Here is a 22,937-nt window from a genome sequence, read left to right as displayed (position 1 = left end):
TGTTTCCAGGGCTGTTTTAGAAAAAGAAAAAATGATGAAAGACATTATCAAGCATCATGTCTTACTGTACATATTTATGTTATTAACAAACCACATAAGGTAAGATGACTAGTAGTGGTTAATACACAGGACCATCAGAGTTTTATCCATGTAGGAATGTGTACGTCACAGGGAGGAAAAAAATAAAATACAGAGAGACTCAACCCTGTCGCGCAGGATGAGTCTACACAAGACGGGGGTTTGATTTGTTTCACGTTTTCACGTTCTTTTTTTGACTTTCAAACCCTACATTGCCACCTCACTGGGTGAGATTAAGGCCCACGTACCTGGTGCTGCAGATGGCAACACTGTACAACAAAGCAAGGCTACAGCATACTGAGCAAATCTTCCCTGAGAAAACACTATAATGTTGAAGCATTTACCCACATCCAATAGCCACATTGCTTTGAAAAAATAAAAAAAAAAAAAATGCAAAAGCTTTAAGAGATTATTTGTGACCCAAACTGTACAAAAACATGATTCCACTTCGGAAAACATCACAGTAACTTACCAATTTGGTAAACAATGTTTCCAATTTGGAATTTAAGAAATAGCTTTACTTGCTGGACTAAACTGAGAGGGTGCAGCTTCAATGAGTACAGTTTCGCTTTATCATCAAAAGCCCAAAATCAGAAAGCCGGAGTTAAATCTCAGGAGTGGCAAGTAGGATGCCTGACTAACGCCTTGTAATGATCAAACTTCACTCGATGCTGTACACTGAACATACTTCCACATAAAAAGGACACCACTTAGACGTGTGAATCGTGGGAAGATGTGGCAAGAATGTGACCCCCCCTACAAGTCGTCTCTATGCTAAGAGAAGTGAAAGCAGAACAGAGGGGCTTCTGGCTAGCAGTAAGGTTCATCTGCATCTGCAAACTCGATGGGCTGAGATTCACAGTCCACATCAAAGGGTTTCTCCTGGGATGGGCTGTCGTCCCCGAAACCGTGAGAGGGGATCCGACCGTTGCCGCACTCCGGCTCAGTCTCATACCCGGTGTCACGGAGCGCCCGGAGGTTTTGGGTGGTTTGGCTGCCGTTCTGTGTTGGTTGCGCCGTCATGTTAATTTTCTCAGTCGCAGATGCTTCCATTAGACCTGCTTCACAGGCCCGATACTCAGGCTGATGGGCGCTCTTGTGACTGCCCAACAGAGCAGCTCGCATACGCAGGCAGGGAGCAGGAAGATACTGCATGTAGCAGTTGTAGGCCAATGCAGCCAGGAAGAGGAGGAAAAACAGGAGGAAGAGGAAGAGGAGGGCGATGCTGTTGTTGTGCTGCAAATACTCAGCCGCTGGGTCCTGGCTGTCCGGGCGGGGAGCATTGGAGCTCGGGGGAAAATGCTGCTTTGACTGGAACTTGATTGTACTGCTAGGGGGTAGGGTTAGTGATGAGTCAGTTTGGGGTGGGGAGGTGAAGAGGACTGAGGCTGTGAAGCTGGGAGGGGCGAAGGCCGAAGTTAGTGGGGCTCTGTCTGTCTTACCATTACCTTCAGTAGCATGTGTGCTAGATGTCTCCTGGCTGCCGAGGGTGGTGGTCACGTGGCCCGCCTGTTGTGGGGCTCCGGGTGGGAGATCCAGTGTCAGGACATATCCAGCCAGGAGGCGGCTGAAGTTCTTCCCAGCGGCGGGGGCCCATTCCACGGACCAGCACTCATAGTGACCTTGATCCTCCGGAGCCACGCTGTAAATAAGGAGACCATTCTCGCCTATGAGCTGGAATCGAGAGGCCTCGGTGAGAACCGAGCCGTTGGATTTCCACATCACCTGGGCTAGGTTGGAGGGTACCAGGCACGGCAGCTCAACAGAGCTCCCCGGTTTCACTGTCACATGCTGGTAGTCCTTCTGAGACAGACCTGACACTACGAGGCAAAGCAGAGAGAATAATGACTTTTGGAGAGTTTAAGTCTCATCTAGTAGCAAGTTTTGTGTATCCTGCTTAAAGCAGATGTTGATAAGGGAGGAATCATACAAAATGGTTTCCATTTGGGACTGGGCTTCACGAAGTTATTCTAACCTGAGGAAACTTTCAGAAACAATCCTGTAATGTGATACGAAGTCAAAGCAGGTGGAGAATTTCATTGTTTCACTCAGCCCAACTAATGCAGCCTTGAGAGTGAAAACATTATAGCATTCGGCTTATGTTGTGATACTATATCCTCTGGGAAAACCAGTATCCCAGGTCACACCCACATGATTTATATGGCGGGTTCTTGATTACTGAGCAATTTGGAAAAAAAAAAAAAAACCCAGCCCAAAACAAATTTAAGACAGTTGTGTCACAAACTGATGGTTTGTTTTACTTTCACTATCCACGTTGAAAAGCTTCTCTATCAGGCCGTGTGTGAGCATGTGGCAGCCTACCTGAAGGACACTTGTCTGCGTCACCATTCAGGCTCTGGATTAGGTTCCTGAAATAACAAACAAGCATTATTTTCATGAGCCTCAAATATGCACCCACCCTGAAACAAAGAAATATCTAGTCTGAGACAGTAAAACAGGTCAGACTGGATGGAGTATCAGTAAAGATGTCTCTCGATGGTTGTTTTGCTTTGGTTAACCAGTATAATAATGCATGAGTCGTGTGCTGGTATGTAGGATGAAGACAGAGTGATAGATCGAGTGACAGGACGTTGCAAATCGAGCTTGATGGCGAGTTACCCAGGTTGTTGGCCGGACGCATCAAAGATATTGACACAAGCAGCAGTATGACTGTCCCAGGCGCAGTAGGGGTCTCGAGCCAGGACACAGTCATTGCAGGATGGATACCTGCCACAGAAGGCCGTGGGTGACTGGACTACACCCGAGTCTGAGCCAGCATACAGGGATCGTGTCTGTGGAAGCAGGAGGTTGTTCACATACATATGCCAAAGAAAGGGTGCACAAACTTTTTCTCACATTAATAATACAATTTATTGAGAACTTTGGAACTGGACTAGGTTTGGGGGGGGTCACACAGATGACTGCTTAAAACACACACAAGACAAGTCTGCAAATCACGTCAAAAAGTAAAATCATCAAAATTGTTGTCTGTAAAAGTTGCAACGCAAACTCCAGACAACCACAAACGCACGCTACAACAAAAGCAAATGCGCTGTTTCATCTGATTTAGAGGAACTGTTGGTTTTGCTTTTAAAAGTCACGCCATCTACTTGGTAATACTTTCTACAACCACATGTCACATACACGCACAATACACAGTTATATACCACCACATAGACACAATGCCTGTCTATATACTCTCTGAGCTGCAGCTGTGTCTTTGCACAGAAGTCACTGACCTCTGAGGACAGCACTAAGTTCTTGATGGGCTCAGAGTTTTTCAGTAGCTGTGTCTCCTCCACAATGTGAACATCTCCTTCAAACACCACCGACTTGTGCAGGACTCCCTTATCTAGAGATGAAAATGGTCAAGTGTCAGTCATTCAGCCCAGGTAAAAGCCACACACAAGCCTCTCTAATTGAAATTATGACTAGGGATGTATTGAATGATCAGACTATGATCAATACACATGGCCACTCAAGGCACTCTTTAATTCTGGGATATCAGCTATACAGACCAGTCTTTACTTTGTTTATTTTAGTGCATTGACTTTACTTTAATATATTTCAATAAATACTTGATAAAGTAAATACTAGATTTGGGCACTGCACCAGCACATTCATAATTAAAATGAGCCAGGTTCAGCACTCAGGGGCTAATGTAAGGACATCCTTATTTATAACGATATCAACTTGGTATGGTAAGTGATAACAGATGCGTTGTAACCTGTTCCAGTGAAGATTACGTCGTAAATGTTCCCATCGAGCGCTCGGACCCTCTCTACAACGATCTGAGTGTAGTTGACGTCTTTGGTGATGAGGCGAGGCCCGTTGCCGATGGGCAGGACGGGATCCTCCAGCAGTGGGTGGTCCTTAACAAACTGAAGGGTCTTGTCTGGCAGGTGGAGAGAGCTGCTAATGTTCTGCTGTCGCATCAGGTTGTTAATACACTGGTGGAGGAGGAAAAAAATGACAATGTATATTCACTTTCAATATATGCGCAGTATAATGTAAGAAATGTTATTCCGTCAAAAAGCATGGATACAGACTGGTCCTGGACTAAACTGATTCTAAGTTAAAAAATATGAAGTAGCTTTTAACTGTTTATGGGAAACCAGCCTGTTTTGTTTTTTAAATCCAGTTTTGTAATTACTAAATTAAGATCCTCTTAGCCTTGGGCTACACAAAGTTTGTGCAAAGGTTTCCACAAAACTGAGCTCAGTTGTGTTCAAAGTACTTACAGCTCCAGGACGTGGAAAAGGGGTGATGCCGTTGTACCGCACCCACTTGGTGTGGGACTGCTCCACTGTGGCCTTCTGCATGTACTTGCCCTTAGAGAAGACATCTTCCACAGCTGTCATGTTATAGGCGCACACAGCTGACAAGCCCACATTACCCCTGGGGCACGAGGATGATGATGGGGCCGGGAGAGAAATGAGGGAGGGAAGAGAAGCGAATATAAGGACCTGCGTTATATTGCAATACCCCACTTTTTTCCTTTCCTTCTCCCAACTGATCCCCTGCTCAAGACCTTCAAATCACTGACCACTGGGAGGTAAAGACGCCATAGATGACCGTCTCCCTCCAATCTGACTCCTTCAGGATGAAGACGTCATGCACTACGTTGAAGACGAAGTTGAGCTCGGGCATGGAGCACACCAGTTTAGCTTTTAGAAAGGACGTCCACTTCTTCTGCAGCGTGCGCTGCCCACCGAGGTCACCCTGCGGTGGGATATTGAAGACATTAGGCAGTGCGGGGAGAGGCAGAGGAAAGAGGCTGAAGAAAAACAGATGAAAGGAGAAAGACGGAGTGGCCGGTGTATGAGTGTATGTGCAGTTTAATAATACGTACGACAGCAGTTAAAGTCTGATAATACGATCAAATGAACTGATGTTTCCTGTTTCACATTATGCTACTGGCTTTTTGGGAAACACCCAAATTCATTACAGAGCTATTGGGAGTACATGTCTGTGTGCACAGTTACTTTCACGTACGTGGTCTCCCTGAAGAGAAAAGGCTTCGTATTTTATGTGATTTACATGAGAATAAAGTTTAAGTCCTTTTGGTGTTTGATGATTTAAGGGCTGCATTTTTTTTTAGTTTAATATCATTCACGTCTGGTTGTTATATTTTTAGGAAGGGAAACTTTTTGTGGCTCTGGGAACAGGACAATCTTATATGTAAGTTCTGTTGCCGTCTGACACCAGCTGGGCTCCTCCCTGCGCATGACACAATAAATAGCAAAATTACCGACCGTCTTTAGCTAATTTATGCTGTGTTATGAGCTCAGGCTATATCAAGAAAACAGGTCAGAGTAAAGGAAGGAGAAGATGACTCTACACAGAGAAACACATGCAAACACAGGGGCGGATGCTGCCGGTATGTACAGATGGTAACATGACGTGTTCTGACCTTACAGACGCGCGCCACCCGGGGGATGAGCAGCTTGCCAAAGAATTCGTACTCCACGGACACCTCAGTGAAGAAGTAGTATATTTTGTCGTCCTCACCATATGCTCTGTTTCTCCCTTCTCTGATCACGTCGGCAAAAACAAAACTGGGCTCTGCAAAGAAAGCAGAGAGGGGAGAGGGGGAGAGTTGTTGGTAAAGGGGTCCATAGGGAAGGAAGACTAGGACGATTGATCTGTTATTGTGGAAGCCTCATTGTATTCCAGTTCCTGAGGGTGCTGCTACACATAATTTATCAGAAGCCTGTAGAGACGTCTTTTCAACGAGGGATGTCCCAGTCAAGTTTTGTTTGGCTCTGCTTCCAATCCAAATCCTTTAATAGTCGGTCTCTGCCGATACCAAGTCCAATCCAATGCTTACAATTACTTAGATGTTGACTAAATATGTAACTGACACACTTAAAAAAAAAACAAAAAAAAAACAGCTGTAGTCTGACACCTTATTTTGATAGGCTTTACGCAGCTGATACACATCCATTAAAATGCTTCCAGATCGGTCCCGATACCAATAATTAGGATTGGCTCGGGATATCTCTACCAGACACAAAATCTTTTTCCATGCTTCGGAAAATCATTTTAAAAATCCCCTCCCCACATCCGAACTATCTTTAAATTTATTTAAAATGTTCCCTTGCCACCTATTTTTCCAACTCACCATTGAGCCATGATGTGGAGTACTCTGTCCTTAGCAGGGACTGGTATGGAGAGTATCTGGAAATGATCGGTTCACTGCCCAAGAAGTTATAAGCTGTCCCTGAGTACAGCTCTCCATCTGATAGAAAAGCAGACAATGAGGCAACCAAAAAAAAAGCCACTTATTGTCCAGTGAATCCATTTTGCCACCCTCCCAAAAAAAAAAAAAAAAAAAAGAGAGATTATTGAGGATTATTATGCATTTTGCAGCAGGCTGACAACCAAAAAAGCTCTTTGTGAAATGAGATAAGACTGGCCTCAACTCACCAACCATGACAGTGGTAAAGCTTTGTGAGGGGTCAAAGGAACATTTTCCCCTGCCATCTTCAGGTCGACCGTCCAACGAAAAGTCAGCGAGGTTCTGGAAGAGGAGATTACATTTCAGTTAAAGGTAGCTGCGTTGACTGGCGAGCCCGGACACGTTTATTTGTGCAGTGCGATGTTCCCAGTAAAAGGAGGGATTGAGCATTAACCTACCAAGTAATCACACTGAGGTTGAAAGGCATGTGTGCCACAGACATACAGCCGCTCCTCGTCTACGACTTGGAGCACTCGAATGTAGTTTAGACAATCCCTCTGGAAAGCAACATTCGATTAACAATTTAAAATACACGGATGTTTTATTGTAGACTGTTTATTTATAACAATAGAAACAATAGATAGTTGCTCTGAAACCATACAGGTTAAGAATGATAAAACAACATTAAAATATGGCATTGAACCAACCTCTTTTGATTTTCCTTTAAGCGTGCACATCATCATGGGGTTTTCTGCAACCGTCCACTGAACCTTAAAAATGGTTAAAAAAAAAAAAAAGACTTTTTCAAATAATATATTATTTTTTTATCTCAGTTTGTCACAAATCTTATTTATAATTTGATACCTTGTTGTTTCTGACTGTAACATTCTTCTTGCTGAGCTCAAAGATGGCCTCCCTGGCTCCAACATACAGTGCATCCCTTTTCTCACTCAGCAACAATGTAGAGTAGTTGAAGATCCCGGGCTCTGAAAACTCCATCAGATCTAAATCTGAACACAAAAGGATGTGTGTTCAGATGCAACTTTTACCTATCAAAATATGTATTCAAAAGTTTGGACAAATTTAATTTCAAGCTGCTTTGATCAATATTTTTATCACCCTGATCTCCAGTTTTTGTGTTTTACCGTCCTTCAGCTCATTGTTTTGGTTTTACTCTACGGGACTGTTTTACGACTCGGGTTCCCGTTCATCATCCTCATCAGTGTTGTTTCCAGTTGCAGCAGGGTTATTTTGCACCTTGGGTTCATCAGGGGTACGCCAGCAGATACCACAAATGTCAACGAAGACCACAGATGTAGTGTGGAGGATAAGGCCACCAAAACACAACTCTGATTACTGCGGAGGCTCAACTCTCAAACATAGATGTTTCTGCCTTTCTAATTATGACACATTGGCATTACGTGAGTGTATCACTTGTACAGTGTGTTGTGCTGCATGGCAAACCTAGTGGAGAGTGTGTGTTTGGATGGCTTTGGTTGTGCCAGGTGCAAGGGGGTTCAGATTGCAGGTGCCTGGACATAAACACCACAATGATGAAAGCAAATACCCTCACTGACTGACTGACTGACTGCAACAGTGACTGCGCCGCAGTGAGTTTAGGAACTTTGTTAATGGGGGAGCCGTACTGGTTCTAACAGAGTGACTTGAGTTACTTGAGCTATTTATGTAAACGGCAGCATGCAAACACAACTTCGCCTGACACTTAATGCTCTAATTCAAGAGCCTGTGGTGAGACTGAGGGCAGTCTGTCAAGATAAATAAAGGAAACAGGTGGAACCAAGCAATCTGCCGTGAACCTTGAGATGCACAGAGCAAAATAAGAACTCTGATATATTATTTATCTCTCTCTGTGAAAATTCAGTTCTCCCAGCATTGCCTGTAGAGGAACTGAACTTTAAATTAGTGTCTCCTGTTTCTTGTTTTGAGATCATGCAAGCTCATGAATACCAACCCAGACTAACAAGCGTGACTTCCCAAACTGAGTGCCTTTAGACTTGGTGTCCATTGACTCAATTTAAATCCGCATCGGGGCTTCTGAGTTACTTTTACCAGAAATGGTTTAGATTTCAAAGGGAAAATAATTCTGTAAAAGTAACACAGAAGTATAGGGGTGTTGCAAGCAAAACAAAAACAAAAAAAACCCAAATAATTAATACATGGAATATTTGATAGGTTGACAAATATATAAAACATGAGATCAGAGAAGTAAAAAAATAAATGCCACTGAAAGTTACCATTAAATTGCTTTCTTAGTTCCATTTTCACTTAGTTATACACTTATTAGTAGTTGTATGGGCTAACTTATACTCAGATCAAAACATGTTTGAAATTTTTAACCTCATGAATTATCAGTTATCAAAACCGCAAACAGTTTCCTTGTCCCTCACATAACAACCAATTTTTTCATCGATTAGATACAAGACATTTATATAATGTTATGCACATTACGCCTTACCTTGGTGTCTCCAGGAAGTCCGAGGCACAGCATGGGGTCCGTGGGTGGACACCTCCAGGAGCAGCCCCAGAAACACTCCCAGCACGCCAAATCCCATATTAGACTCTGATAGCTTCGGAACTGTCAAGTTTCCTCTGCAGAGATACACACACAGGCAAAAGTAAAGTGACACACTAAAACCTGATGTAAAAGTATTTCACACGGACGTAGAATGAGTTTCTCTCAGCCTGATCTTATCATGCAGCACAGACGCTAAAAAGGGGACAGGCATCAAATCCACTTCCCTCATACTGAAAGCTGGCAGGACTGATTCATCCTCTTTTGTATTGCTCAGGTTAGTACAGCACGTCACATGCATGAAAGATGATCTTTTGGACAGAAACTGCACAATAAAAAAAAAAAAAAAAAACACTTCTCTCAAAATAAAAATACATGTCAAATTCATGTTTTCACATGTGAAATATAGATGATATTTTTTATATGAAAAAACCTTCTGACCACTGTATTTATGACACTAGGGCTGCAATGATTTGTCAATTCAGGGCTAAATGCCAACCATTTACTGGTTTCAGCTTCTCAGATGTCAGTATATTCTGTTTTTCTTTGACATGTCAGTCAGAGATCTTTGGGTTTTGAACTGTTGGTCGAACAAAACATGCAATTTGGAGACATCACTTTGGGCTCTGGGAAATTGTAATGGGCATTTTTTACTTTTTTTCAATATTTTATAGACTTAATTCATCAGGAAAATAATCTGCATGTTAATAAATAGTGAAAATAAATAGTTGCAGCTCTATATGACTATGACTACTTAGGTTTGTTGTTGTGAAATACTATATTGCACATGTAATAATATCCAAAACCCCTGTGTGCCTAAATTATGTTTTTTTTTTATTAGACATGAACTGTCTGGATGTGTTTGTGAAATTTTTCATTTCACTTTTTTTTTTTTTTTAAATTCATGTGCTCTTTATGTTGGTTTTTAAGGAAATAATGTACACAAAAATCAGCTGGGCTCTACAACAGTCGTCCATACATCAGGGGTTAATGCCACTCACGTTCTTTCTCCTTTGTGTTCATTAGTCAGCAGTTATTTTATCTAATACACCGCAAAACAAAGGAAGTGAACTCTCATACGGGTTGAGAAACAAACAAAAAAAAAAAGCCATTTGCAGTTTTCGTACTGTCAGCTAAAGGCAGAACATTTAAAGGCTATCTTGTAACCAACCGGTTGCTTTTGGAACCCTTTCAGAAATGTGAGCTCAATAACAAAATCAGAAAAACCGATGGATGTGGAGTTACAGCAGCAGGAAAATCACCCATTGTAGTTTGTATCAGCACACACACAAAAAAAAAGGTAAAAAATAATAATAATAATACAAAAAAAAAAAAAAAAAAAAAAAAAATACACATGCAGCTGAGATGCAAATTAATGAGCGTGATAAAACTATTAGCAGTGCGGTTCATGTGATGTGTGTTATGACCACCGCATGACACGTCATATCAGGGTTCATCTCACAACGGCACTGTTGTGCGTTATGCAACAACTTAACACCTCGGGCTTAATAAAATCCCGCTTTTTATTAAAAACTTGTTATTCTGCACAGCACTATTGTTGAGACACAGTAATAAGTGTATCAGATTGCCTCGGCTGATGATGACGACAATGACGACGAGGATGATGAGGACGATGACAGCATGCCTGTTAGCTATCAGCTCTTATCAGATGCAGGTGTCGTTTTCCGTTTGCCACTTTGTAGAGCATTGTGATCTTTTTGCATTTTATCAGCTCTCTCCTGGTTCATTCACCTCAGGATGTGCCTGATAAGGATTCCATTAGGGTTCCCTGTGCCATTTGCGTGTGTAAAACTTATCCTGACCCACCTCAGGAGACTAATGTTGTCATATTCAATAAAACCTTAGGATGTCATCTTTCTAGCCAGACATTGTCCTTTGGCACTTAACTTTAAAGTGCAAGTCACTGCATTAATTACTCCCAAATGCCGAGAAGTGATTTAATATGTGATACCCTTAGTTTATAATGGCCCGACATATTGTTAAATAGAAAACAATGCCAAAATGGCATCAGTCGGTCATTTTGTTGGGACTCATTTTTATCTACACAGTTCATATCTTGACGGCTGAGCAAACCACGTTTATTTGTCGGCAGTTTTAGGTCAACAGAAAAGCTGGGGGGAAAGCACAAGCTTTAAAGCTCAAGTAAAATATTAAAATAAATCTCTAAATCTGCTCTCAGCCCTGCCTGTAATACACGCCATGTTTGCCAAATTCACAGCAATTAATTGCACATGCAAAAAAAAACAACCCTTGAGGTTTATTTTTCAACTATCCTCATTCTGACATGGACGGAGGACTGATTACCTTGTTTCACTTGTAAATATATCAACACTGAAATTGTATTAACTCAGAAAGTGATTCATTGACATAATTCAATTGTAAAGCTGAAGTGTTTCCTTTCTCTTGATCCAATTATGTAAAAGGAACATTATTAGACATGACTGTCGCTTGCTTCTGTAAATATTTTCCGCCTGCATTTTGCATTCACAGACATAGTAACAAGCAGAAGGAAGGTGGATCTGACTGGTCAGGTCGCTCACTTACTTCACTTTTCTCAGAGAGTAAAGTGATCTGGCACAAAACAGGTTATTCTGGTTTTCGAGAGAAAGCCGAAGTACCCGCAGCACACCTCTGCACAATGGGTGGGCCGGTGACGAGAGGAAGGGGATAAAAAGGTTAGCAGGAGCCTTGTAAGACGAGGATTGAGATAACATTTTTCACTCACCAGGAACCCGAAAGCTGTCTCACCATGTCCAAAAAGCATGGATTTAATTAGCACGCAAGCTATTGAAAAGAATTGTTTTCACGGAAAATTACAATCAAGTGGCCGAAGGGAAAACCCAGTGAATAAAAAGATGCAAGATGCTATCTTACAAGGAAAACATGAAATGTTCTAACTGCTTTTTCAGGTCATTTGTCCTCATTTAAGATTTTTTAACCAAATTTATAGAACAAATGATAAGGTCACAGAACAATTAAATCATTGTCAACCGCTTTTTATTGACCTAGCAGCATCACCGTGGCTCATTCCCCTCAAATATAGGTTAGCAGTCAGTTACCCAGACAGGGGGGGATCGTGTGGCACAGCACGTATTGACAGGGCCACCTCAACAAGAGAAAAAAAAGGGGGAGAATGATAATTGATTATTGATTTGGCTGTAAATGAGAACAAATGGCCACAGAGGTATGACCCCACTAATACTACGATTGTTGGTTTTGCGGGGTTTTTTGTGAGGGTTTCCACCCACTAAAATCAGGCAAAGATGGAATTCCATCCCGGCTTCAGCCCTAGCCATGGACTCCACTCTGCTAGAGAGGGGGTCAAATACACAAGGACCTATTGTTTACTAAAGATGAGGGCAGCCTCTACTCCACTCCACTCCTCCCCCCATCACATCCACATCATCACTGCAGAGTAGTCGACAATGAACAGAGAGAGAGAGTGAAAGGAGAGAGGACAGAGAGCGAAAGAGAAAGAAGAGCATCGCTTCTCCCTCTCATACAGTTCTTTTACACTCTTGCCAATGTAAATGCCAGGACAGCTTAGCCGTAAGGACAGCCCTGAGCCAAGCCAGTGCTTTCAGAGATCGCACAAGCCCATGAGACCTGGATCTGGAAGCATCCTGTAAAAATGATCCATAAAACTGTCTACTGACAGCAGAAGAAACTGTGACTGTTAAACAGAACCAGGGAGAAAGAAAGGGGGTGACGTAGACACAGCATGAATGGATGAGATAACAATACTGAATCCGTGATGAAAACCCCAGACAGACAAAATTTCGCTGTGAAACAATCCTGTAGGGGCACACTGCATAAATAAAAGCTTCAAATGAGACGCATCCCTGTATCTGTGCACTCCTGATGCCCTCTATCAATCTCACCACTCCGAGCCCCATTTAGGGCAAAGCTTAAAAAAAAAAAAACACCCTCTTTGAGAGCCAGTGTTACAGTAGCAGACAGAGCATACTGGCAGCTACCTTATGCTGCTGAGAGATTTAGAGGAGTGGCCATACTGGGCTGGGGATATTTAAGACCGTTACCATGCTGGCAGGTCTCTTTGAGCCTTTTGTGTTTCCCTCTCAGCTCCTTTGGCTGGGCAGGGAGGTTGACACCTGCTCGGGGCCTTGGGGTTCCCAGCACTGCGCTGTTAAACTGGGCACAGATATTGGCAGGCTGCCCACTGAGGACAGAGGACACAGAGGGGGGAAACTGGAGCTGCGCCTATCTGTGCGCGACAACTCCGAATGTGTTAGGAGTGTTAAAGAGAGAAAATAAAATAAAATAAAATAAAATTTGTCTGGATAGTGCTTTAAAGTCTTCATGCAACACAAACAAATCATCAGGGGTGTGCCAGTTACTTCACTATGATTGAACCGATCGTCATAATACTAAAAATCGCTGAATAACCAGACTTAACCACTGAGTTTGCAGTTCCTGTCCATACCTGCTGATGATGATAGAATGACAGAGTCTACCTCCCTAATGAAATGTTAGGGATGACTTGTCACGTAGGACCACAAATAGCACCTTTACCACTTGTCACTTCATTTCCAATGCAGAGAGGTCAGACAAGACGGTCCACATCCTGCGAGCAGAGAGCAGTGCGGGGACAGACAGCGCGGTGGAGGTTGATGTGATGGACTTGGACATTCACTGCCTGCCAACATCTCCGACCCCACTCTTCTCTTCCCCTCACCGGTTCTCTTTTCCATGTACTCACTCACCAGCAGCATCAATGCACAGAGATGCTCTTCTTCCTTTTGCTGTAGCACGCCAAGAGGAAGCTTTTTTTGGTCTGTTGCTACAATACCACGCACAAACAGGCTGTGTAATGGGAAATGTGCTTCAAATAGTTCATTTTGTGGAAAGAATGTCTCTCTTGGCAGTTCCGTGTGATATTTCCATACTGTGCTGTACACAAACTTTTAAGTTGTTCGCCTTCTTCTGAGGGAAACTAACTTCTGCTGCGGTCAAGTCACCATTCACACCTCCAGTAAAGGTCTATATCCAATTGGCAATTCAGCCCTTCAGAGAAGCCACTGTTCTCTTGTCTAACTACTTGAGGGTGCCTGATATATCCCCGGGAGCCTCACTGGGACAAGCACTACGACACAAACTATACACCATATTTTCTTAGTTGTATGGCTGCTGACTTAATCATCAGGACCATCTGTACAGTACCCACCCAGCTGTGGGAAGGCTGATAGTGCAGCACCGCCAGCTTTTCTGCTCTAGTGACGGTTTTCTAATAGACCTGTCATAGTGTAATCAAGGGGCTGGATGAAAGCACAGGATGCATTCATTTGAAAAAGAAAAAAAGAAAAAAAATGATGGCCAGTCTATGACCAGAGAAGCCAGATGCAGCAAAAAATGACAATGTTGGTTTGGAGTGACTGGATGGCTTGAAGGAAATGTGTTTATCATTGCCTAATTAAAATGGATACATGATGTTTTTTTTAAACTCTCCTCTGCTTATTTATTGGCAATTTGTTTCTAACAATTCACAAAAAGTTGGGTTTTTAATCTCTTAAAAATACGTGGGCCCATCAGTTGAGACTCTTTGGCCTTGGTGGCACTACTTTAGGTGTGTTTTGGTCTTTAACAGACTCAACATTCACACAACCTTGACAAATTATACGCTGTTCGAAAGCCCGAAGTCTCCCCATTCTCTCGGTGCAAAGCATTTTAGGATCTCCAGGCTTCTGGCTATGGCTCCAAAGTGTTTTCTGCAAACAAAAACGTACTGCTACAGGCCTTACATTCCCTTTTTATACCAAAAAAATAGGCAAGGCTAAAAAATAAATAAATTAAAAAATAACAACATACATTTCTACATGCTTGTGTCTCTCTAACCTTGGTTCAGTATCTCACATACTTACACATGCTACATACATTCTGACTTTTTAGTTGTAAACGTTAGTTACTTCTCAAAGGAGACCCGGGTAATGACTGTAATCGAAAAGTTTGGAAAACAGCAACCTTTTTATATTGGGAACTTTATTTTCAGGCTTGTGCACCAAAATGGGGATGTCTGGTTGAAGATGGAAAAAATCATGCAATTAATCCAAAGACAGAAAATTAATCGGCTACTATTTTGGTAATCGAGTAACCTTTTAAGCCATCTTCTAACAAGAATAGCAGAAATTCCTGACTCCAGCTTCTCAAATGTCACTGATTTCTGGTTTTCTTAGTCTTTTGTGATAATAAATAGAATACATTCGGGTGATACATGGTTGGTCAAACAAAAGACATTTTAAACATTACCACTGGCTTAGGGAACTTGTGATGGTCATTTAGCTGCTATTTTCTCACGTCATGTTGACGAAACAATTAATCGATTAACTGAGAAAACAATCTGCAGAGTAATCGTAGTACTAGTTGTAGCCCTAGAATCGTTAATTAAATACAAAGGCCTCCACTATCCCACACAACACATTTAAATACAATGCATATTTGCATACATGAAAATTAGGTCAATGATTAGACTATGCTGTGTCAGCAAGAACAGACACAAAGAACACACATCAATAGGTTTGTTTTGCATTTGCAAGTACTTTAGGGTTTGCTCTGATGTTCTCCAGGGGTATTATGGGTTATTTGGAGCCAGGCCTGTATGAGAAATTGAGTGAGCGAGAGAGCTTTCACTTGAAACAAAATACTGAGACCACAGAAAATGGCACACCTATGGGGACAGATGTCTGCTCCAATGTCATTTAGAGATTAATGGAGTTTGGCTATAGATGTGGCAGAGACCAACTGTGGGCATCAAATCCCTATTATATGACCGGAGAGGGACCAAGAGCCCATCTTAAAATACCGTCGGCTGCATTAGAGTTTTGGGTTGTGTTTCCCCACAGGCTGATGAACCATTTCTGACATTTCAAGTACAGACAAACAAGGCTTTCCGGTCTCTCAGTATCGGTTAAGTTACTGGCATTACAACTCCAGCTGACTATTACACTTCCATCTGATCTGATGATCGAGGTTACATTCTGTCCCCCGTTTTTGTGCCACTCAGAGGCAACATGTCAAAAGAGTACTGCACCCATTTATCGTTGCACTCCTATAACATTGTTGGAAAAAAAAATAATAAAAATGAATGCAGCACAACCAGAGATAATGTCTATTTTATTCCACACATTCTTCTTCCTTGTGCATAGATTACTCACAAAAGACCTCGACTACAGAGATTTGGGTGTGTTACAGAGGTCTGGAAAGCTCACTTCTTTCTAAATCCACACGCCAAAAATTTATTTATTTTTTCCCCCAAACTTGTTGTCTTCAGCCCCAATCGACACTGACTCGACTGACATCACTTGAGGCAATTTATCTCCCTCTGGAGCCACAAAAAACTTTATACAAGTTCTTTCACATATGCAGTAGTACTCCCCAACACCTGTGGAAAAACTTTGATGTGTATGATCGGTTAGTCCTCATTACTTTCCAGAACAGTCTGATTTGCTCAGCTTCTCAAATTGTCTGGATAATTTAACACGCAACAGTTACAGTTAATCTGCAGGTCTGGTCCAAACCATCTGGAATTCACTGGAGACAGACATCAGTTATGAAGTGCAAAGTCTCAGTGTCAACGCCACATCATATTAACATAGAGTCACTGAAAACCAGTGAACAGCTGTATGACCTCCTCTGCACAGCTGACTATTGGACATATGGAGAAAAAAACTGAAACAGATGATGCAGCATACATCGCACAATATCCTTGGTGAGCTCACTGGATGACAGATGGGAGGAAGAGTTCAGCTTTTAAAAAGCCAGATCGAGGATTAACGCCATGATCTACTACATTCGCAATGTTAATGCACATGTACATTTAAGGCTGAGTGTCGACAAAGAGCACATGGTGCTCACTTCTGATGCCGGAAACTGAAACTACAGTATTTGTGGGTATATTGAGAAGGTAGAATTAAAATGTAGGTAAACCGTCAATGACAACGCAAATGTCTAAATTGAGGAAAAGACCTTGTGTGAAGGCAACACTATACAGGGGAAGTACATTGGAAACCCTCCTATATAATTACTATCTGCAGGGCCCCTGCTGAGCTAGCATGTCGAACCTAAATTGGCCACAGCAAAGGCAAATGAGGGGTCAGGTCCAGTAAAGGGTATATTTAGTCTGTCGATGGCAAGCTTTTTTAAAAACAACACGCCCTTTCCCTGAGTCCCATGGTTCTGGAAGATTTGAAAAACTTCCCAGTAAACATACAGGCAAGTGAAATATGCTAACTAGAGGAACAAAGACTGCTGTGTGGTGTTCCCCTTCCAGTATCAAATGTGACTCTGTAGTCCAACATGAAAACATAATCGCCATGCACCGTTTCTTTTAATTAAAGGAGAAAAAAAGTTGAGGAGTTTTACTATTGACATCTGCAATGACAAGAAATAACAATAAAAAGGACTTAATTTTGAAGGATCACCTAGAAAAGAAACGGGAGGTGCTACTTCTGCATTTACACATCTGAAAATATCCTTTTATGTAGTCATGTAGAAAGTTTTCAGGCGGCAAAGTAAGCTGGAGCCAGTTATGGCGTTACTCCTGCACAAACAGCCCTTTTCCCTCTGTCTCTATAGCTACATATTGCCATTATCATCAATAATGCACACATCATAGTAAATGGATAAAAAAGGCATTTCCTGGAGGAAGACAACTTAAACTTCCAAAACCAAGCCGAGCTGCCGTGAAGATGGCAAAATCCAGTGATAAATTTATGTTTTGTCATTTATCTTGAATACTGGTAAGTCATGGTAGTTGTTTAAACAGCAATTGCCAAAAGGCAGGTGACTTCAGCTCCCTGAGTGGAATAAATCTCTAGGTCTCTAGGTTTCAAATTAACTGACGTGGAATAAAAAATTTCTACAAATGATTCCCCTTATTTTGAGATGCATTTAACTGACTTCTTCAAGCAGTGGTGAAAGAGTAAAGAAACAAAACAAACCATCTTTCAAACTACAGTTACTAGGCTTTCCCACCAGTCAGGGGACATTTGATGGGGGATGTAAACATCGCTAAAACCCTGCTATATTTTCTCCTCTCCTTTTCTGCCTTTAAGGAGGACTCCTTTCTCTTGTGCTTTTCTCCCAGGGCAGTCTTCAGCACTGATTTCATGGTGGTAATTTTGGCCAGCAGAAACAAAAACCTCCTTTGGAGTGTTGTGTGAAAACTCACCCCATCACCCACAGGCTGCCACAACACTAGCAGTGTGTCCTCCTGAACTTGGCATACCAGGGGATAAAACACTGATTTCACCGCTCCATTCTCAGGACACGGAGGGATAAACAACATAAAGCCAAGCCTAAAACATTTAACATGTATGACACAGATTTCTTGTTGGCCGGCTGATTTCGGGCACTCCACATGTTATCGAAAATAAGCGAAGGCATTTAAGAAAATTAGCTCACTTAAAATTTAAGCAGCTGAATTAGCAAAATTTATATAATAAAAAATATGAATCCATCTTAGAGTGATGGAAGAAAATAAAGCGCATGGGCAGCACTTACAAAAGTACTAATCCCCGGAAATCAGGTGTTTGCATCAATTGACCCTTTGCTAAGCCTTGCCCCCCTCAGTAATGTTGCTACGTCTGTCAAGTTTTCGATTCTGGCACGGCGTATATGCAGTTTTGAATAACAATGCCAGATCTACCGCTCGCAATTCATGGTCATTTTTTTAAACATTAGGTCCTCGATTTCACACGGATGTATACAAAACCCGGCTTCTTATTTCATGAAAGTTGGTGTTGTTGGCTGAAATGATGAACTTTGGTAGCATGTATCATTTAACGATGCAACCAACTATAATTTTCACTATCGGTGAATCTGCCGATAATTTTCTTGATTAAATGATAAATCGTTTGGTCTATAAAAAGGTCATAGAATGGTGAAAAATGCCAAATCTAATTTCTTACAGCCGAGGTGATTTATATATATTCATATAGCTTGTTTTATTCGACCTTATGATATTCCGTTTACTATCATAAATGACAAAAAGCATCACATCTTTATGTTTGAAGCCAAAACATCTCGACCGCCCCCTGGTGGCAGTATAGGTCATAAACCCCGCCCCCTCCACGTCAGCAGATGGGACATGGGCCAAACGAGGTCGTTCTCATCATGCTGATGTGTGTTCGGGTCTTCGTTTTTCTGATGAGTTTGGTTTTCATTAGTTATTTGATGCTATTAAGAAGGGGTTGTGACGCTCTGACTGAAAACTGTGTGTGTGATCGCGACTGAGTCGGGCAGGTGCGTGGGCGGAAGCTCAATACCGCGGCTTGACCCGCCGATCACTACTGCTCGGACTCTGGCTCCAAATGACGTCACCAGCACAAGGTGGCAGAGCCTGTACCTGGGATATTTTGGCTTCATTTTTTTTTTACAGTGGGAGGAAGTGGAGTTGCGTCATCCATCTTTATACACAGTCACTGATAGCGACACGTCAGATTTATGCTGTATTTTGCTCGTATTTTCAAACAACGTCTTTTACTTTTACAAGAGAGAAGTCTTTTAGGTTGAGGACTGACCAGTAATGACCATGAGTTATAGCTGTGCTTGCCAACGTATAAACTTCCCTAAGGCAGCACGGAGCTGCCGACGTTACTCTAACTTTGATGTAGGAGGATCTTAGCTCCCGCACCGTGGATATGCTGGTGCTATAACATAAACTGCAACCCCACATAATAACGTTGTTAGCTAATGATCTGCTCCTTGGCTTTGAAAGTAACATTAATACTGTAGGTAGTAAGCTTGTTAGCCAGACATTTTAGAATTTGCAGCTTACAATAAAGCAGACAAACACACTGCTTAATCCATTTCTTACACTTTTGTTCTACTGTTATGGGTTTAGAAAGGTGATAAGAAGCATTGCTTTTTACGAGAGTGATATTTGAAGAAATTTTAATCTTGACAGAGCTGCTGTGCCTAGTTACATTTGCTGAGCTAGGACTGGACAATCATTGTTGAGGGGAGAGGTTTAGAAAACAGCCAATTACAGAGCAAAGCTACAGAGCAAAGTTGGCTGTCCAAGAGGCCACTGGAGGCGGGCAGCTGCATGTGCACACACAATGTCTGCCAATAAAACATCATTATATATGATTAAAACAAAACACAGACCATCCGCTTGCTTCCAAGCAGCTATCAAACAAGCAAATAAAAACTTAAGGAGGACAGGGAAACCAATCACACGGTGAAGGCAAATAACAAAATGATTGGTAAAAAGGAAAAGTATCACTGCAAAAATCTCCACAAGCACCAAAGCCAAGCGGAATCAAATCAAAGTTGGATTGCCCAGGTGTGGTCATGCAAGGGGGAATAGAAAGGAGTAAAACCCTTTGGATGGTTACAGGGAGCGTTGGAGAAATATGCGGCATTCGTGCTGAAGCATGCAGACCTGTGAGCAGCTCTGTGTCGGTCCACACTGTTAAAAAAAAAAAAAAGGGGTGGGAGGGAGAGGAGTAGAGTTTCTGACCTGTGGCTCCTTACAAGATGCGACGCTCTTCCACCGGAGAGAATTATAAAATCCTCAAGCTAGGGAGGGGGGGAGAAGACAGAAAGATCAGACAAGACAGTTATGTAATGCGTGTGAGAGCCTACAAGGAGGGAGGAAGCAGTTTGTGTGGGAGTGCATGCTGAGTGTATGTGTGTGGTTAGTTGTTTAGACCATGGTAAGACAGATATAATGATGAATCAATGCAAACATACAGTTCACAGTAAAACTGCCATTAAATAACATTTACAACACACATACACACACAACTGATAAAGATAAGCCTTCTGGGAGGGACAAAACAATTAAACAGTCACTTAAATATCCATCGACCACTAAGCCAGTGATATCATACAACTTCTGTCAGGATACTGTGCTAACACTTTAAAACCAAGGACAAACGAACGATAACTTTATCTTGTGTGTATACCATCGGAGGAACTTAAGGTTATGTGCTATATTCATTTCCTCTGGGTCTTTGTCTACTACCGATGACTCGCTGTTCGCTGTGGCCTCATGTAAGGCTGTGGGGCACCATGTCTGCGCACCAGCCAAATGTAAATAAAGTAAAAGCACGCTCCCTTCAACACTGCCGAATTGTATCCTCTCTGTGTGGGCTAATCCCGTGAGAGGTCGGTCGTGGCCAAGCCTTAAATCTGTACAACCGCTATTCTGAGGGCAAGTTGCACAATTTCTAAAGGTTATCAATTTGATAGTGGAACACGGAGACATTGTGTATTATGCATTAGCTAAAGTGCACCGAGGTTAACCATTTAATTCTTTTAATCTGTCTTTTTTCCATTGCAGGTGGGGTTAAACCACTTGTTGTCAATACCACTCCACCTTTAAAGCTACATTTGATTGCCCGTGTCTGGAAACATAAATAAAACAACCCACAACTTTCATCAGATTTTGGATTCAAACATCCACCACAGAGAAGAGCAAAGACAAAAAACAGCATCGGACGGAAACCTCTCAATTGAAAAAGAACCACATTGCTCACAAAAAGAAGCTTATTGAGAGGATTTTTTTCTTTTCATGTGCAGCATCAGTGCTAGAGTTGTGCATCACAAAAGAAACAAAAAAAAAATAGAGAGAACAAAGACATTAGGGAATAATTTACATCAGAGCAGTAACATAACCGTCAGATGGAAAATTCCTTTGCTTTTCTTTTTAGTGAATGAAAACAAGATTTTATAAGTCACATGGAGGGAAAGCAGAAATCTTCTTATTGCCACTGTGACAGATGGTTGGACCTCCATTCACAACACTTTCCAGTCTGTTCCCTCAGACTGCTTCCCTGAACAAAATGAAAACCCTTACGACAAGGCTGAATACATTCTCCCTGCAGACGTGCACAAGCTTTATTCCCACAGTCCACTGCAGTCCAACTCTGTTTGAGTGGAAAACATGAGATTACATATTTACTTTGCCTTGACAGGGACTAATGGTCAGTTTCCATTAATACTGTTTAACAGGGAATCAATGCCTAATTATCACTACATCCAAAAAAAAAAAAACAACCTAAATAAAATAATTAATTAAATAAGTCATCAAATTACCAAGATAACAGACTAAAGCCATCAGAATGGATACTGCTGGCAATGCGAACAAATACTGTCCCAGAACAATTAAGGAGACAAATCTTCCAGACAACTGAATTCAGGTCACCCAAATCAACCCAAATATGCAGATTCATTAGCATTTGCTTGGTGGGATACACTACTGTACTGCAGGCCCCCTGCTCTACTGTATAAAAGAATAATCAGATTATGTTAAGCAGAGATGATGCATACCAGACTACAAACATGAGCAGTGCCCTTACAACGGATCACAGTTTAAAAAAAAAAAAAAAAAAAAAAAAAACTGTATAAAACTGTCTTCTTTCACTTTCACTATACTGGTAACTACAGTATCCAATAATGAGTTGGTTGCATTGAGGAATATTTAATCCATATTAACATTGGTCATTACATTTCTGTCACCAAGCATAGATTTTAGTTGACCATAAATAACTGCGTGTTACTTCAAATCAGCTTCATGATTCCAGAGGCCAAAGACTATGGTTATTCACACAGACCAAGGTCAAGAGTCATGCTTGATAGTTGCAGTGTGTTCTCTCAGTGACATACAAAACACACAAAAGTAAAGAAACACATATGCAAGCAAGCACAAATACACAACGCAACGAGTCCCTGCCTCTCGCCCTCCTCTGACAGCATCAATGAGGCACTGGGAGAAGATGACAGTTGCATAAGATTGATGAGCTGGAGGCCAAAGGCTGCATCCCCCTCGACATCCCTAGGAAGCACTTTAACTCGGTTTCGCTTGGCTCCCACAAAACCCTGTGACAGCTGATACAGAGTTTTTACAATGCACCCACGAATCCCAATGACACCAGTGACACCACGCCATCACACGTCTCAATTCAGGATGTCTTGACTGGGTGTCCAGCCTCGGTGTGAGCCCGGCGGTGCCGCCAAACCACGCCCTTGGTGACAAAGCGGTCTGGAGAGGGGACGGAGAGGAAGTGGAGATGTTACGGGTCCGGGTTTTTTGTAATTGATGAGTGGACTTGAATGAGGAACGGGCAAAGCTGGCCTTTTGAAGACTCTTCAAGCCAGAGC

General features: G+C 42.0%; 1 protein-coding gene across 6 annotated transcripts in view; it reads right to left on the bottom strand.

Moving 5' to 3' along the window:
• sema4d (sema domain, immunoglobulin domain (Ig), transmembrane domain (TM) and short cytoplasmic domain, (semaphorin) 4D) overlaps positions 1-22,937 on the bottom strand; it is a 39,820-nt gene that overhangs the window by 4,225 nt on the left and 12,658 nt on the right. For 4 of the 6 annotated variants that reach the window (XR_005709686.1, XM_040157444.1, XM_040157445.1 and 1 more), the window contains exons 3-17: positions 20,293-20,351; positions 8,736-8,869; positions 7,124-7,269; positions 6,967-7,029; positions 6,718-6,816; positions 6,508-6,601; positions 6,203-6,319; positions 5,492-5,643; positions 4,625-4,800; positions 4,320-4,476; positions 3,806-4,028; positions 3,318-3,430; positions 2,698-2,870; positions 2,401-2,447; positions 1,527-1,898 (exon numbers count right to left, since the gene is read on the bottom strand). Coding sequence is in view for 5 of the 6 variants with exons in the window: in XM_040157444.1 (XP_040013378.1) it covers positions 1,527-1,898; positions 2,401-2,447; positions 2,698-2,870; positions 3,318-3,430; positions 3,806-4,028; positions 4,320-4,476; positions 4,625-4,800; positions 5,492-5,643; positions 6,203-6,319; positions 6,508-6,601; positions 6,718-6,816; positions 6,967-7,029; positions 7,124-7,269; positions 8,736-8,832 (2,029 nt within the window). In the remaining variant the exon portion in view is untranslated. Of the gene's footprint in view, positions 1-54; positions 1,899-2,400; positions 2,448-2,697; positions 2,871-3,317; positions 3,431-3,805; positions 4,029-4,319; positions 4,477-4,624; positions 4,801-5,491; positions 5,644-6,202; positions 6,320-6,507; positions 6,602-6,717; positions 6,817-6,966; positions 7,030-7,123; positions 7,270-8,735; positions 8,870-20,292; positions 20,352-22,937 lie in introns of those variants that run through there. The other 2 variants (XM_040157442.1, XM_040157443.1) reach the window with 1 other exon arrangement.

This window comes from Xiphias gladius, chromosome 20 (assembly GCF_016859285.1).
Source record: "Xiphias gladius isolate SHS-SW01 ecotype Sanya breed wild chromosome 20, ASM1685928v1, whole genome shotgun sequence".
In the NCBI taxonomy this organism is placed as follows: domain Eukaryota; kingdom Metazoa; phylum Chordata; class Actinopteri; order Istiophoriformes; family Xiphiidae; genus Xiphias; species Xiphias gladius.
Note: the sequence above shows the minus strand (reverse complement) of the source record. Positions and strands in the feature narration are given on the sequence as shown.